The sequence below is a fragment of the Chanodichthys erythropterus genome, chromosome 11 (genome assembly GCF_024489055.1).
Source record: "Chanodichthys erythropterus isolate Z2021 chromosome 11, ASM2448905v1, whole genome shotgun sequence".
In the NCBI taxonomy this organism is placed as follows: domain Eukaryota; kingdom Metazoa; phylum Chordata; class Actinopteri; order Cypriniformes; family Xenocyprididae; genus Chanodichthys; species Chanodichthys erythropterus.
This window is the reverse complement of record NC_090231.1, coordinates 19,822,042-19,838,710: the sequence shown is the minus strand read 5'-3', so window position 1 is coordinate 19,838,710 and position 16,669 is coordinate 19,822,042. Positions and strand designations below refer to the sequence as shown.

The following is a 16,669-nucleotide window of genomic DNA, read 5'->3' as shown; positions in this document are numbered from 1 at the left end:
ATAGGGAGACACTCATTATATAACTATCTTGCAATATTGTCTCTCAAACAGCCCACAGGATCAAACTACAAACCTTCTGATCATCATCCCAGTTTTGTGACCTTCATTCCATCACCAGTGCATAATAAGTGGGACGGAAAGATATGCCATGTCTCTGACATTAATGAGAAGAAACCAAATGACTTCTTGACATATTCAATGTTCCATATTCCTGCTGCAGTGGCTTTGCAGCTTCCCCATCAACACAGTGACAACCTTTCACGCTTTTCAGACTTCAAGTTAAGAAACCACCCATTAGTCACATGAAAAGATTTTAAATGGAAGAAATTAGGAAAAAGGGGCTATTTTATCTGTCTTCCATCTGCCAACCTGTAATCTTGTTAGTGCCAGATGCAGTGGGACAGACACCCTGCTCCTTGGATGATAAAATGGCATTCAGTCTCCCAATTTTCCTCTGCTTTCTTTTTCTTTAGTGCCTCTAGATTGAGCGTTTTAGATGAACAGTGCTTTTATTTTAGCCTTTTTCGTTATTCATGCTCTGAGTCATTTCACACTGTTTTTCATACTTGTCTGTTTCTTTCACTCTCATTTTCTCAATTTAAATTCTTTAAAACTTTTGGTTAATTAAGTGGGTTTTTTTGTTTTTTAAATGAAGATTTCACTAAATTGTGTTTCTCTCCACAGATATGGAGAAGCAGGCAGACGGGATAGGGTCCAGTCATAAGAAACACTTACCCTCATCTCTCATCCCCTTTGAGCATGACGATGCTGCTGACAGTCAAGAGGACAGCTGGGGGGTGAGTGAGCCATGTTTTATATCATGATCAACACTTCACTCTGTTCACTTTCAAGTATTAAGGTAAAAGTAGTTACTCTTGGCTTTGATGTGTTAGTTATACAGTATGCAATGTTTGGTATGCCATGCTAAACGTGATTTTAAAAGGTTTTTTTGTACTGTTAAGTGAGTGTTATGTATATCAGGATTTTGCCCTGGTCACAGTATCCTTTTAAATAAAAACCTCTCTAAATGAGGATTTTCACTAATTCTATGCCAGTGAATTGTTGACATCCATGCATAATATAATCTCTCTTTCTCAGTGGCCCTGTTGGGAGCCAGGCATGTAACTGGCTCAAGGGATGAGTCTCATTAAAAATAACAGTACTTTCATACCAGCATGATACTTTTAGATTTTTTTGTTTTGTTTTGGTCCTTGTATTTCTTTGAAAGTCCCCATGAAATCAGAAGCTAGTGAGCTCCAAAACAATGTCAAAATTCATGTTTAGAAGATATATGTATTCAAAATTTACAGTCTATTTCTATCGCCAATACGGATCAACATTTTTGATGAAATAAACACCAGCTTCTCCCCAGGAAACAAGTAACATTCTCAAAACTTTGGCTAACAGTTTTCTCAAAGTTATCCACAAACGTTCTTCCAGTAACATTAATAGAACATTTGTTTAAAGTTACCTGGTCTTTAATAATGTTTTCAAAACGGTAGCACAAAAACATTATTTATACATTAATTATGGAACTTTTTCCTCAAATAGTGTGTTGGACGTTTTAAATGTTACTACTTGTTTTAGAATTTTCAGAGAACATTCAAAAGTAACATTCCCATAATGTTTGCAAAATTGAATGTTCCCTTAACGTTCACATAACCAAGAAAAACATGTTTTTAAAACATTTAAAAAACTTTTTGAAGGTTCAGAGAACACTCAGATATAAAGTTTAACATAACTTAATGTCAACATTAGCAAAGCATTCTTAAAATATATTTTTGTTAGCTGGGTCATCAGATTTTCAGTCCAATCAAGACTGTAGAATCTGAAACTAGACCAGTGGTTCTCAAACCTGTCCTGGAGGACCACCAGCCCTGCACATTTTGTACAGTATGTGTCCCTCATCTATCACACCTGATTCAACTCATGAATGTATTAGTAGAGACTACAAGACCTGTAATGGGTGTGTCAGATATAGGGAGACATACAAAATGTGCATGGCTGGTGGTACTCCAGGACAGGTTTGAGAACCACTGCCCTAGACCATAAAAGACGGTCACTTGCTTACACATTTAATATTTTCTATATGGACAATTGCACATAGTGCACTATTGTACATAGATACTGAACTTTTCAGACAGTGTAAATATGCTTTTCATTGAAGCAATTGTAGTCTTGTTTTGTGTCAGTGTGCTCTGGTTGTACCCAGCGTGCCCATCTAAATGTTGTATTTATATTAATAATGGTTGGAGAGGCTTGGAAGGAATTAAGAAAGTGGTTGTTTGAATGGGATTTGGAGGTCTAACCTGATTTAAGAGCTCTGTGTATCTTTGTCAGCACTGAGATAATTTTAATCATAGTGAGGCTTTTATGAGCCCTGGAGGAAAAAGTACTACTTAGCCTGTTCTTTATACCCACTTTAGCATGGGAAACGATGAATTATATATTTTTTTCTTTTCTGCGTGGCATATATACCCAGTGTGTACAAATCATCCTCCAGCAACATTTTTGCCTTCCTGCAGGTTGATGTTAGCTTAGTCTCTTAGCTGTCAGCTTACTGTCTGTCCCTGTAGCTTTGACATGCTAACTACATGTGCTTGCCATGTTCACAGATGCACTTCTTTGTTAGGCTAGACAGAGGATGGCAACAAAGCTTCAGCAAGTGAACAAAATTTACATTTAACAGCTTTAACCTTATGGTAATTTCAAAATGCAATACTGAAGCATAGTTCCATATCCTGAAATATTATTTAGTGATATTTAGGCTGATTACAAGGAGGAAAATGTGGGTGAAGTGCCTTGTACACAGCAGCAGTAGGTGAATTTAAATCTGCCTATCTGGATGCCACCATTAGCTGATCTGCTTGCTCCAGAAGAACACATGGCTGGGATAGAAGCAGTCACAACAGAGAGTTGCAAAACTAATTTTGGGAGGAGCAAAGGAGAAGCCAGTGGGAAATATCTGGGACAGCTGAACCTGAGTATTGAGCTGGGTTTTTGTGATTTGTTTTTTTACCTCAAAAGAGAAACATTCAAAGGAGACACATTTAATAGGAATGAGGTAGAAATAATTGTGTTAAGCCCTATTTGGACAGGACTAGTTTTCCAAGCGATGTTTGAGTAACAATTCTTATCAACCTACATCTGTGATTTTATGTACGGATTCGGACGGGACTAACATCTCCGTGTTTATTACCGAGGTAGGAGTGTCTGTGTTTTACATGTGGGCATTTCAGAAGATCACGTGTTCAGAATGCGTGGATTTCGTATGGTCATATGAACTAAACATACATTTATCATCATGATTTAATAGAGTGCCCCAGGGATGACGCGTTTTGTAGGCAAAATCCGGAAGCGAGTTAGCATTTTAGGACTTCTGGTTCCAACGCCGTCAAGTCTATGGGTTTTTTGAATGGGTTTTTGCTAAATCGCCTGAAATAAGGTCTAAGGATCTAAGGATAAGGTCTGTGGTTAACAAAGCCTCTAAATACTTTCACGTTTTGATCTATGACATAAAACATACCAGTTATAACCCACTTGTGATTTTTTAAACTTTTACTGTGTCTTAAAATTGGCGGTTGCTAACAAATTGCTAAAAGGGACTACTTCCTTTGGCGGGGACTTTAGACGTCATCATTGAAAACGGGACATTTGGACAGCATTTCTCATGAAAAAGTGGATGAGTATTCATACACACTGTACGGTAGTTCACGTTGACCAAAACACACAAGAAATCACAGACGTTCGCATTCGGACTGCCGAGTTTGACGAAAAACAGTAGGTAATTTGCTCTGGAATTTTTACAGAGGTCGTGTGAGAAAAAGACAGACATGGCAGATACGGACGGGATTAAAATCTCAAAGTACGTCTGTGAAACAGAAATTTCTCTAACTTCCCCCTGTGAAACTAGTCCCATCCGAATAGGGCTTTAGTGTGTGGGAGGATTTGTATGTTTGGACTCTAGTCCTTTATGGTCATTTTGTCTTTCTGTAGTTTATAACGTTCTGTCCTCTCTTGAAGAATGTTATCAGGGACATTTGTCACATTGATTTTTACTAGTCTTCTGCACCCATGATTGATTTTCTAACCATGATTAATCCCACTCCTTGCTGTGTACTGCTCTACCTGGGGCCACAAATAAGTCTTGGCTTTAACTTTGCTCTTTTAAACCTTCAAGTCATTTTTAATCATATTTGTTTTTTAGAAATGTGAATTTCTAACAAATGTGAATTTTGACCGTAGTAGCTTATCATATATGTTGTGCCATTTTCAGACTTTTGAAAATGTTACTTCCTTCTTGGTGCATAAAAAAACTTTTAGCTCACTTGTTAAAGTCAGCCTGAGCATACCGCAGGAGGAGCCTGAATTAGTTTCTGCAGACCTGCAGGTGGTAATCTCAGTGCCTGATGGGTCTTTGCGGTCCTCTTTCCTCACATTCTGGTGGTATAAGGGGTTAGAGTTTGATCTAGACAGGCTTAGTAGAACTTTTGTTGACAAGCTTAAAGAAATCCCACTTTGAAAAGCTCCCGCAATACACCTTGCTGAGCCCACTGGAATAACACAAAAAGAGAGTTATGTCTTGGAGTTTGCCAAAGCCCTGAAGAGGAATTTTAGGGTGTGAGAGATGTCTCAACAGATATATCCTTGATATAATTTATTTATTTATTTATTTGCCATGGGATTTGGGATTTCAGAACAACAACAGAAAGGCCCTTGTCACCATTGCTCAGTGAAAGATCATTTCTGCTGTGGAAAATCATATCATTGTTCTTTGGATCCTTGCTGAGGATGATATGAAGCATCTTTATTATTGTGAGCATTTGGATGAAAGTGGTGACCCAAAAGGATGTTTGCTTACTGTATGCAACCCTCTGCGATGCTAGTAAATCACTCGCATGTGCAACCAAATTTCACGAGAGGCGACTGAAAAATGTCTTTAATTAGCCAATGGCTAGTCATTTATAGTTGCCTGTGAGTTAGAGACAAAAAAATAAGTTTACCGCAGATTTCACTGCCTGCTGAGCTTTACATACCATTGCTTGGCTGAGAGTACGGTGGCCTAGTGAGCTCAAAGCACTGCAACTGAAGAAAACACATGCAAATAGAAATAGAAATTAAGAAAACATATTCATCAGTTTGACAACATGTGCGGCAAATATTCACAACGCAACCAAATACATAAATACGCTGCAAAATTTCACAAAAAAATAAATATATAAACTGCAAATAGCACAAAGCTCAATGTGCTGCAACTAAAGAAAACACATGCAAATAGAAAAAACACCAGCAAATTAAGAAAACATCTTCATCAGTTTGACAACATGTGCTGCAAAAGTTCACAATGCAACCAAATACAGAAACATGCTGCAAATACTCACGACGCACATATAATGAAGATGTTGAAAATAAATAAAAAACTCACCTTTCAGGTCATTGACAACACCACTAACGAGTTCACTGAACAATAAGCATGTCCCTGCCAGGTTTGTCACTTGTTGGGGTCCCCTTTGAAACATTTCCGTTGTCGTCTGTGCTATTTGCATTGCATTAATAATCTGGTTGTGTTGTGATTATTTGCAGCACATGTGTTGTCAAACTGATGAAGATGTTTTCTTCATTTGCTGTTTTTTCTGTTTGCATGTTTTCTTCAGTTGCAGCATGTTGAGCTCTCTCAGCCACCGTATTTTTATATTATATGTATGTAGATTTTTGAATTTGCATTGTTCTTGCATTTCATGTAAAAAGTCTGGCAAGTAAAGTAAAAAATGTACTAGCCAATGGTGACTCGAGCTTCGGTGTGTCCGTAGAGGGATGGTATGTTTGCTTAGAACATTTATATTCTCAGCATTCTATTTTAATGCATGCTAGTTATAAAGGCACTGTATAAAATAAAAACAAAAACAAATTCTGAGGTTACTTACAGTTGTCCAAATAACAGGTTTTTACTATATTTTTTTTTTACTATATATTTTTAAATTCATTTCCCATTATAATTACAAACATTTTTCACATTTCCTGTGAAAATTCAGGCATCATTATTTTATTCTATAAACATATATTAGTATGTTTAGATCAGAATCCTACAAGTGCTTCTATGTTGTAAGTTTCTCGGGTAAGAGAGATTTCACAGGGCTGTACTCGGAACATTCAAGTAGTTCTAGTGCTACGGTGAGTCTGCTGTTAATCTAGTGCTTAACGACTGACAGGTTGTGTGTGTGATCCAGGCCAGAAAACAGAATATTTTGAGGAGAGTGAAAAAGTTTTTGAAATTTATATGGCTAAAACTACACTTAAAACTATGAGAACAAAGATAATGTATGTTGTTTATGTCTAACATATTGCTTCTCTGCCATTTACATAATTAAATGGAGGTCTAGCAAAAGTGATAAATTGTGACAAACTGGTACATTATGTAACTTTTGTCAGTTAAACACCAAACTGCATGCAGTTTGTGGAAGAACATTGTTTTGGTTGTGCTTCAGCTCTTCATGACTGTTTTGTGGTTATTTCTCATAACTTAAAAAAGAGAGAGATTATCCTACTGCTCATAAAACATTGACTACTAGGCTTAAGAGATATAACTAGTCTGGATTTTTTCCATTTCCATTTATGAATATGACAAAATTTACTCTGTTCATTGTTCTGTGTCATTTTAGTTTAAGTGGTTGTGCTATTCAGTTTTCCTGTCGATCTCCTGTGTGTTACGGTTAAAGTGTTCATTTATACTCCTCCATCGTGCAGTTACAGGTCTAAAACATAACTTATAATAGTCATACCTAGGCTTAGAATTAACAGAATTGAAATAATGTTTGAACAGTAGATTGATATCAGTTATCAAAATGCAAATAGGGTGACCACCATCAAACAAACCAAATGTGGGACGATTGCTAAGTTTGTGTGGGACAATGTGGGACATGTTACCAACACTAAAACACAACCTGAAGCTGTTATATAATGCCTATCTAACATAAAAACATTTGTATTATACATTTCCGCTTATAAAAAAAATACTTTGTTCTTTAGTCCCTTCCAGAAAACACCATTACATCACAATGTATGTCTTTATTTTACATGTCATTTAAATTAAATATCACCGACCTTAAAGGCATCAGGCATCATGCAGATAACTATTTTTGAATTAGGTGACCAGATTTCTGAAAGGGAAACTGGGGACATTTCCTATTTGAGTGGACAAATTTGTATTATCTATTTAAAAAACAAGGACAATACATTTTTGAATGTTTTTGTTTTTAATTGTTGTGGGTTCCTTTATAGGCTATTATTACGTTAATAATTATTATTAGGATTTTTGCTCTGGTTTTAATTCAATTCACCAAAAAATACTTTTACACAATTAATAGTAACCACTATAAAAGCAGTTCATAACAATATGCCTGTTATAACATTAGTATGGCTTTACAAAAGCACATTACATTCAAAAAACAATATAAATAGGCCTCTATGAAGATAAATATTTAACAGCATTTAACAAATATTTTTTAATATTACAGAATTTAATATTTTAATTTTCACAAGCTGTTTTAGCTACTGTATACAGAAGTAAAATTTTTTTACTATTATTTTGCATTTTAGACTCATTTTAAGCATAAAGTACGTGTATTATTTTATTTTATATTCATATCAGAGCGTACCTTCACCACGTGATGTAGCTGCTGCGTTGTTACGGAGCTTATGTGGACGTTTAAAATTGTGCAAAAAAATCTCGCACCCTGTGAGGCCCGGTTATAAAACATACAAACAGTATGAATAGTTAATACTAACCTTGAAACTGATAACGATGTTTATTTTGATATTTGACGATAATGGCGCTTTGCTCTGGTCCAGATCCAGATCACGTTCCTCATGAACTAGAGGCGCGCGCGCGACCAAGTGTAGCTGCACAGCCCCCTCTGTTGGAGAACATGATCACTACACAATTTCTCCAGTAGGCTGCTGTATGCTCGTCGGGCTTTTTGCAATGTATATGCGGGTTGTTTTAAGCAATATGTAAGACGGGGACATTTCCGGGGACAGAACACCAAAATCCGGTCTGGTCACCCTATTTTTGAAACGGTTCTGACCAAGTCCAACTCCGCTCCACATTTGGATTGACAGCCGCAACAACCAACGTGTTTACTCCTTTCTTTTCAACCACTGGATAGGATTTAAAAAAGGGCTGTTGGGATGTTACTTCTGTCGAAGCGCTGGTAGGTGAAAAACTACACAGCAAAAAGAATAAATAAAATGCTTTCTTAAAAAGGCAAAAGAACGCATGCACGTTTTCTTGTTATTATAAGTGAAAACCAACAGACTGATGAAAATGCGGGACATTTTCTCAATATGCGACGTGCGGATAGACCCCCATTGAGTCAAAATGCTGTGCGGTACAACGCAAAGCGGGACAGGTGGTCACCCTAGATGCAAATCATTGTAGTGTGAGAGATTTTCATCCTCATCCTACAGTCCCTCTTTTGTGATCTGTGCTCTGGGGATAGATCAGTGTATTGGCATGCCGAGTGGGGTGAAAGCCTTCAGGCTGCAGGAGAGTTCAAATGAAAGGTGGAATAACATTAAAAGGTGAGATCAGAATAGACTCCCTGTACACCACCATGACTATAGGCAAAGCCAGCCGTACCTGTTTATTTATAGACTCTCATTTCTAAACCCCTATGTTGCTTTGCACTCAGGATCTGTCACAGTTTTAGGCCAGTTTTCACAGGGCTGAACAAATGTGTTTTAGCAATTATTATTATTATTATTATTATTATTATTATTTTGGAGATATGAAAGGTTTTTCACAAAGTTATGAATTCATTTTAAATGTTATGCAGATGTTACGGCTGAATTGTTTTTAGTTATCATGAAAAAGATGACTTTAAAAGCAGAGTTTTTTTTTTTTTTCATGTTTAGAATGACTGTTGCATCTTTAACCAAAATCAAAATCAGGTCATATATTTCTAATTGTTTTAAATTATTATTTATTATTATTTAATTATGCATACACAGGGTAACTGCACAGTGTATACACCACCATTCAAAAGTTTAGGCCTATCTAGTTTTTTGAACATGTTTTTGAAAAACATCTTATATCACCTTATCCTATGCTCATATTGTGAAATAGAAATACAATTACAATTTAAAATGAAAGTTTTTATTTTTTTTATTTTAATATATTTTAAATGTAATTTATTCCTGTGATGGCAAATCTCGATTTTCAGAAGCCATTACTCCAGTCTTCAGTGTCACATGATCCTTCAGAAATCATTATATGCGTTATATAATATGCTGAGTTGGTGATCAAGAAACATTTCTTATTATTATCACATTTGAAAACAGTTGAAAACAGTGCTGCTTAATATTGTTTTTTTTATAAACTATACATTTTTTAGGATTATTTGAGAAAGTAAAAAAGAACAGCATTTATTTTTCTTAAAAAATTACTGACCCTAAACTGTTAAATGGTGATGTATCTACCTTTAACAAAGGCTAATCTAATGTTTGTCTTGTTTGCTCTTTACACACATACTCATTGTCATAGTCTTTAGTTTTTCTGTCTGCTCAGCTTTGTTAAAAAAAATAAAAATATTTGTCAAATTGTCACAACAAGTAGGACAAAGTTTAACCACAGAACGTTAGGAAGGGGCTTTTAAAGAGTTTCCCAATTATATGTCCATCTTTTCTTTTTAGTTTCTGTCCTGTGAGTCTCTGTCCTCCTCCTATTATCCTCATATGTGGACTCTTTTGTAGCAGGGCTAGTTGTGCTCCCACTGTCAATTTGTCTGCTTCTATGTCCCTTGATTATGGCAGGAAAATCGTCTCTTGTGGATGAACATCTTTGTGTGTACAGTCCCCAGCCAAAAACATTATGATGGAGGCTCCTGGTAAAGAGAGCTAGTGAAGTAGACGTGTTTGTCCCTTGCTCCTATGCCTTTAAGTTTAACCTAAAATTTCAAGCCCATTTACTCAACTATTTAAAGACGGTAGTGTTGTCCAAAGTACTGACTTCGGTACCAAGTCGATTTTAACATTTAAAAAATGTGACAATACCAGCATTTCCCACTAGCATTTTGAGCTCTTTTGAGCGGATTCTTAAACACCTCTAATTGTCCATTGTGTTCACAACCTCAACAGATATGTCTGTGATTGGCTGCAATGATCAATGCTTCAAAAACATGTTGTAAATAGACATCTTTGATGCTGTTCACCGAGCGCTTGGACAGATACACATGGGAACGTTCAAAAGCAGGTGTCTATCAGTGAATCCATCTATCAGTGGATATATTAGGGATCTGTTGATACTGTAGATGCCTGCTTTCAAACGCTCTAGTGTGAATCTGTGTAAGTGCTGGGTGAAGATTGTATCCAATCACAGACATGTCTGTTGAGCATGTGAACACAATGGCCAATCAGAGGTGTTTAAGATTCCGCTCAACAAGGCTCAAAATGCTCACATTTTTAAAATTTCAGTACTGACTTGGTACAGAAGTTGGTACTTTGGACAACCCTTCAAGACAGACAGATTGTCATGAGTAGCAAAGTTGGCTAAGCAGAACAAAAATGAACCAAAAAGCTTCTAGCGAGCTTAACATGGCAGCGATTGCCAGGCTGTGTCCATGTTCAGTTTTTTAGGGCTAACTAAACAGGGAAATAAGATCTAGAAAGATGGAATTGCTAATAGAAGTCAAGCCTAAGTGCTTAGGTAAGTCAGTTGTGAGGGTGGGCGGGAGGATGGGGGTCTGTCTCTATTCCTTTTTCTTTTTGTCTTTTTTTTTCTTTTATATTTCATTCCATATGTTTTATCAGTTCCTCTCTTCTACTAGGATCCAGAATGCTTCCTACCAGTCCAGCACCATCGTGCCTCTTTAAAGGGGGGGTCTAAAGCTATTTCATGCATTCTGACTTATTTACACTGTTAAAGAGTTGGATTCTCTTGCTAAACATGGCCAAAGTTTCAAAAAATTAGTTGGATGTATGACGGAGTACATACATACATTTCCTAAATTTTTTCCAAAGTATGGACCTGTATTGCGTAATAAAGGGTGGAATTCCTTGTATGGGCACTTCTTCCGGAAGAGTGCACATACACACACATCAACCAGAGCAAGAGCACGCCCATCAATGTGCTCTCGTTCGGGTTACGGAAGTCATTGGCATTGCTGCACATGACTTGCTTGAGAAAGATTTATCACTTTGTTTTTAGACCACGAAATCAACAATGTCACCAAAGATGTGTGTTTTTGGTTGTGAGGGAAAGATAACCTTGCTTATCAAAGAACCTAGCATTAAGTGGAGCTGAGAGACATTTGTCATTAAAATAACCATAAAAACTGCCTTAAGTTAACTATCAAAAAAAGAATAAAGTCGTGTCTGAAATTTGGAATCACTTTTTTATTGGTTAAAATGAATGGAGAATATCTTGTGTTCCCTTTCGTGGGAACTATCGACGCTGCGTGACAACGCATTGGGAACCTTCTGCGTGATGTCGTCACTGAAGCACTCATGTATCTAACCAATCACGTAGCGAGACGTCAGAGACGGGTGACGTCACGGACCAGGAAACTATAAAGCACACCCGGATGCAGAGCACGGTAGCTTCTGTGTCTTCAGCAAGCGCTCTATGTTATCGTGTGTCTTATTTGGTGTTGTTTGTCTTATTTCATATAAACAAGTCACGATATCTTTGTCTGAGGACAAGAGTATCTCACACCAATCCATATATATATATATATATATATATATAAAAAAGACACGTATTATGGCGAGAAACAGCAGTTGAATGGGAGTTGAGTAAGCCTGGGCAGCTCTCGAGGGAGCCGTCTGTGTGCACTATAAAAAAAAAGAAACTCGCTCTCAGAATACTGTGTTCCAGTGTTCCCCGCGGATCGCGGAAAAGAAGCCATTCGTGGGGTTCACAAATGGATCTGACAGAGGGGTTAGAGACGGGCGTTGCCCTTTCTCTGCCCTTACCTGCCAGGTTCAGTGCCGTCTCCCAGGTGGAAGCACGCTCTGCGGTTTCTTCCCCGGGTTGAGGCACCGGTATTTCACATGCCAGCTCTGAGGAGGTGGATATTGTGATATCGATCTGAGGACTCGCCACCTCACACACATCGTGTTAGGGAGTGGAGCATGCACGTCAGTTCAAAAATAAAGCAGCTGACGGTTCATTCATAAAAATGTCCCGGAGTGGAAATGAACTAGCGGGAGTTTTTATCTCCACTCCTGTTGGCTTTATTCTCGAGGGAATAAAAGTCTAACACGAGGCTTAGATCTCGCGTTTGCCGAGGCAGCGCGTGGATTAAGCCTGCAATAAGGAATATATAGCTCGAATCTCGCGTTTGCCGAGGCAGCGCGTAGATTAAGTGTGCAACAAAAAATATACGGCTCGCTCGGATCTTGCGTTTGCCAAGGCTGCGCATAGATTGCGTGCACGTAGTATATATTGTATATAATGTTTATACATAATATATATATCTGGAGGGAACTGAGCAGACGGGAGTTTCCCTTTCTCTCTTTCCCTATAATACCTTGCAAACTATTACGAGCTATAATTCTCTTTGTATTCTAATATATTCAGCCTGTCATTTTTGACTGTTTTGGGCTGCATTTAATTTAAGGATTAAATTAAATATTGAATACATTAAATTCTGAGGAATTTAAAGGAAAAGGGTGTCACCACCCTTGCTCCCCCGCAGAAAGCTTGGGGACCGGGACAGGTGACACAGCTGAAGTCCTTGTGAAGTAGGACAGATCTGCGGACTGTTATTACCACCAAGAAGGCTTCAAAGAGGTCCTGACATCTGTGGGCCAGGATCCATGAGGGCAGCCCCCTCCGGAGGGGGTCCTGTGTTAGAATATCTGACACCCGTCCCCCTTTGGCGCCCTCAGGGGGCCGTTATGCTAACCCTGCCACCCAGTGTGCGTCAGGGCACAACGGTCTCCACCGACTCTCCGAGGAGAGCCGGTTATGACTTGATTCGTCTGTTTTCTGCCGGTGCGCCGCTCCAGAACGTTGAATCGAGTGCTCAAAAACACCAGAGGTCAGTCTCGAGAGACTGGTTCCCTTAGTAGATTTTATGGTAGAATGGAAACTTCTACCGAATATATCAAAATGGATGCTGCTCATCAGAGGGTTACAGGGTCTCGCCCGCCCAGACTCAATGGGGTCTTTCCCATAGTGATGACCCCCAAGCAGTCTCTGGTTATGGAACAAGAGGTTATGACACTCTTGCGAAATGGAGCTATAGAAAGGGTTCCTCCTCCCAGCAAGCTGTCAGGCTTCTACAGCCGCTACTTCATTGTTCCAAAGAAGGATGTGTCCTATCATAGATTTACATGTGTTAAATCACTCAATACGAAAGCTCAAATTCAAGATGCTTACACTTAAACAGATTATCCCACAGATCAGGTCCAAGGACTGGTTTGTGGCGATAGACCTGAGAGAGGCATACTTTCAGGTGTCCATCCATCCTTCCCATAGGAAGTTCCTCAGGTTTGCTTTCGGGGGCAAAGCTTACCAATACAGGGTTCTTCCTTTCGGCCTGTTATTATCACCCCGCACATTCACGAAGTGCGTGGATGCAGTGCTGGCTCCACTGAGACTCCAGGGCGTACTGAATTACATAGAAAGTGATTCTAGCTCAATTAGAGCAACTAGCAGTTCAGTTCTGTACCACATGAAAAGGCTCGGGCTGAGGCTCAATGCCAAAAAAAAAAAAAAAAAAAAGAGTGTGCTAGTTCCGGCTCAGACTACCACTTATCTAGGTGTAGTTTGGGACTCCACCATGATGCAGGCACATTTGTTTCCTGCTCGTGTGAGTTCCATTCTCGCAGCCGTGAAAGGGGTGAAGTTAGGCCAGTCACTCACTGTAAAACAGTTCCAGAAACTGTTGGGTCTTATGGCAGCTGCGTCCAACGTCATACCTTTTTGGCCTTCTGCACATATGACTCTTACAGTGGTGACTCAGGACCAGGGGATTTTCTCCGAGGGGAAATCCTTTTCGCATGATCAAAAGTCGCGCGGCAATGCCTTCGTGCTCTGGCCATGTGGAAAGATCCCTGGTTCCTGTCCCAGGTACCCGTGCTGGGGATTTCTGGTCGTCATGTAATGCTTACGACAGATGCCTCCCTCACGGGCTGGGGGGCGATCATGAGTGGTCGCTCAGCTCAGGGTCTATGGGAGGTCCTGGAAGGTGTCAGACAAGTTCTTGACACTTAAAACTATCTTTCTCCTGGCCGTCTCTTCTTTGAAGAGAATTGGTGATTTACAAGCGCTGTCAGCAGTTTGCACCTGGTATGGTGAAAGCCTTTCTGCATACCAGGCCGGCACATAAATCGGTTGGAGATGATGGTGGTGTTTCTAGCATTAAAACACTTTCTCCCAGACCAGAGAGGCCATCACGTGTTGGTCCGCACGGACAACACGGCAGTGGTCTTATATATAAACCATCAGGGGGTCTGCGGTCGTGCCAACTTTACTACTTGGCCCGTCGGATCCTCCGATGGTCCCTAGGGAAGCTGCTCTCTCTGAAGCCAGCTTTCATCCTGGGGTATAAAGGGAGCAGACGCCCTGTCGAGGCAGGGGCCGAGGCCCGGGGAGTGGAGACTCCACCCAGAAGTGGTGGATCTCCTATGGAAAAATTTCGGTCGAGCGGAAGTCGACCTATTTGCTTTGGGAGAGTCAACCCAGTGACCACTCTGGTACTCCCGAACACATCCAGCACCTCTGGGTCTGGATACCATGGTACAGACGTGGCCGAAGCTACGTCTGTATGCATTTCCCCCGATCACCTTGCTCCCGGGAGTTCTGGAGAAAGTACACCGGGAAGGGGTCAGCCTAATACTGGTAGCCCCCTTCTGGCCAACCAGAGTATGGTTCTCGGACCTAGTGTCCTTACTAGACGGCTCCCCAATGGAGCTTTCCCTTAGACAGGACCTCCTGTCGCAAGCGGGCAGCTCGATAATACATCCCCGCCCAGAACTGTGGAAGCTATGGGCCTAGCCTCTGAGGGGGCCAGGCTCATAGATGCTGGTCTTCCAACTGAGGTTGTGGAGACCATCCTTAACTCCAGAGCTCCCGCCACGAGGAAGCTTTATTCCTATAAACGGAATTTATTTTCTGCTTGGTGCAGACAGAATAATATGGACTCTGTCCACCCTCCTATCAGCTTTGTGCTAAGATTTCTCCAAGAAAAATTATCGGAGGGCCTATCGCCTTCAACCTTGAAGGTTTACGTTGCGGCTATCTCAGCCTTTCATGCTTCTCTTGAGGGTGGCTTCTCGGTGGGTCGAGACCCCCTCGTTACTCGCTTCCTCTGTGGCACACTGAGGTTGAGGCCAGCCTGGGACCTGGCTGTGGTATTACAAGGGTTAGCTGAGGCTCCCTTCGAACCACTCTCACTTTAAAACAGTTTCAGAGACTGTTGGGTCTGATGGCAGCTGCGTCCAACGTGATTACTATTGGCCTTCTGCACATGAGACCCTTACAGTGGTGGCACAGGACCAAGGGGTTTTCCCTGAGGGGAAACCCTTTTCGCATGATCGAAGTCACGCAGCGATGCCTTCGTGCTCGGGTCATGTGGAAAAAGCCTTGATTCCTGTCCCAGGGACCCATGCTGCCGCCACGAGGAAGTTGCATGCCTACAAATGGAATTTGTTTTCTACCTGGTGTAGAAACAATAATACGGACCCTGTCCTTTCTTCTATTAGCTGTGTGCTAAAATTCCTCCAGGAAAAATTCTCGGAGGGCCTATCTCACTCAACCTTGAAGGTTTACATTGCAGCAATTTCAGCATAACATGCTCCTCTTGAGGGGAATATCTCGGTAGGTCGAGACCCCCTCGTCACATGCTTCCTCCGTGGCACATTGAGGTTGAGGCCTCCAGTGCGCACAAGGGTTCCGGCCTGGGACTTGGCCGTGGTCTTACAGGGGTTAGCTGAGGCTCCCGTTGAACCACTAGAGGAGGTTCCTGAGAGGTTCCTCACTCTTAAAACAATTGTTTGTCTGTTATTGGTCCCCTAAAAAAAGGCGGCCCAGCATCGAAGCAGAGAATGAGCAAGTGGGTGGTCGAGGCCATCTCACTTGCCTATGAAGCGGCCGGACAGCCTTCTCCTTTGAATGTTCGCGCCCATTCAACTAGGGGTATGGCGGCATCAAAAGCTTTGATGTCAGGAGTTTCCATGGGTGATATATGTGATGCAGCTGGATGGTCATACCAGCACACATTTATTAAGTATTATAACTTTGATATCGGCTCCACCCTAGGGTCCTCCGGGTTGTCAAGATAACTTTGACAAGTGTTTGAGCTACGGCTCAGTTGGGATTGCGTTCCCAATGCGTTGTCACGCAGCGTCGATAGTTCCCACGAAAGGGAACGTCTCGGGTTACAGATGTAACCCTGGTTCCCTGAGTAGGGAACGAGACGCTGCGTCTCTTGCCGTACCCCTGCACACTTGTGAGTGCTTGCTTCAGACTTATCCAGAAGCTACCGTGCTCTGCATCCGGGTGTGCTTTATAGTTTCCTGGTCCGTGACGTCACCCGTCTCTGACGTCTCGCTACGCGATTGGTTAGATACATGAGTGCTTCAGTGACGACATCACGCAGAAGGTTCCCAATGCGTTGTCACGCAGCGTCTCGTTCCCTACTCAGGGAACCAGGGTTACATCTGT

General features: G+C 40.7%; 1 protein-coding gene across 1 annotated transcript in view; it reads left to right on the top strand.

Moving 5' to 3' along the window:
• The window catches only part of b4galnt4b (beta-1,4-N-acetyl-galactosaminyl transferase 4b), a 130,416-nt gene that overhangs the window by 43,934 nt on the left and 69,813 nt on the right, over window positions 1-16,669 (top strand). Inside the window, exon 2 of the mRNA XM_067400559.1 lies at window positions 685-797. Within this exon, the coding sequence (XP_067256660.1) occupies window positions 685-797 (113 nt within the window). The remainder of the gene's footprint in view (window positions 1-684; window positions 798-16,669) is intronic.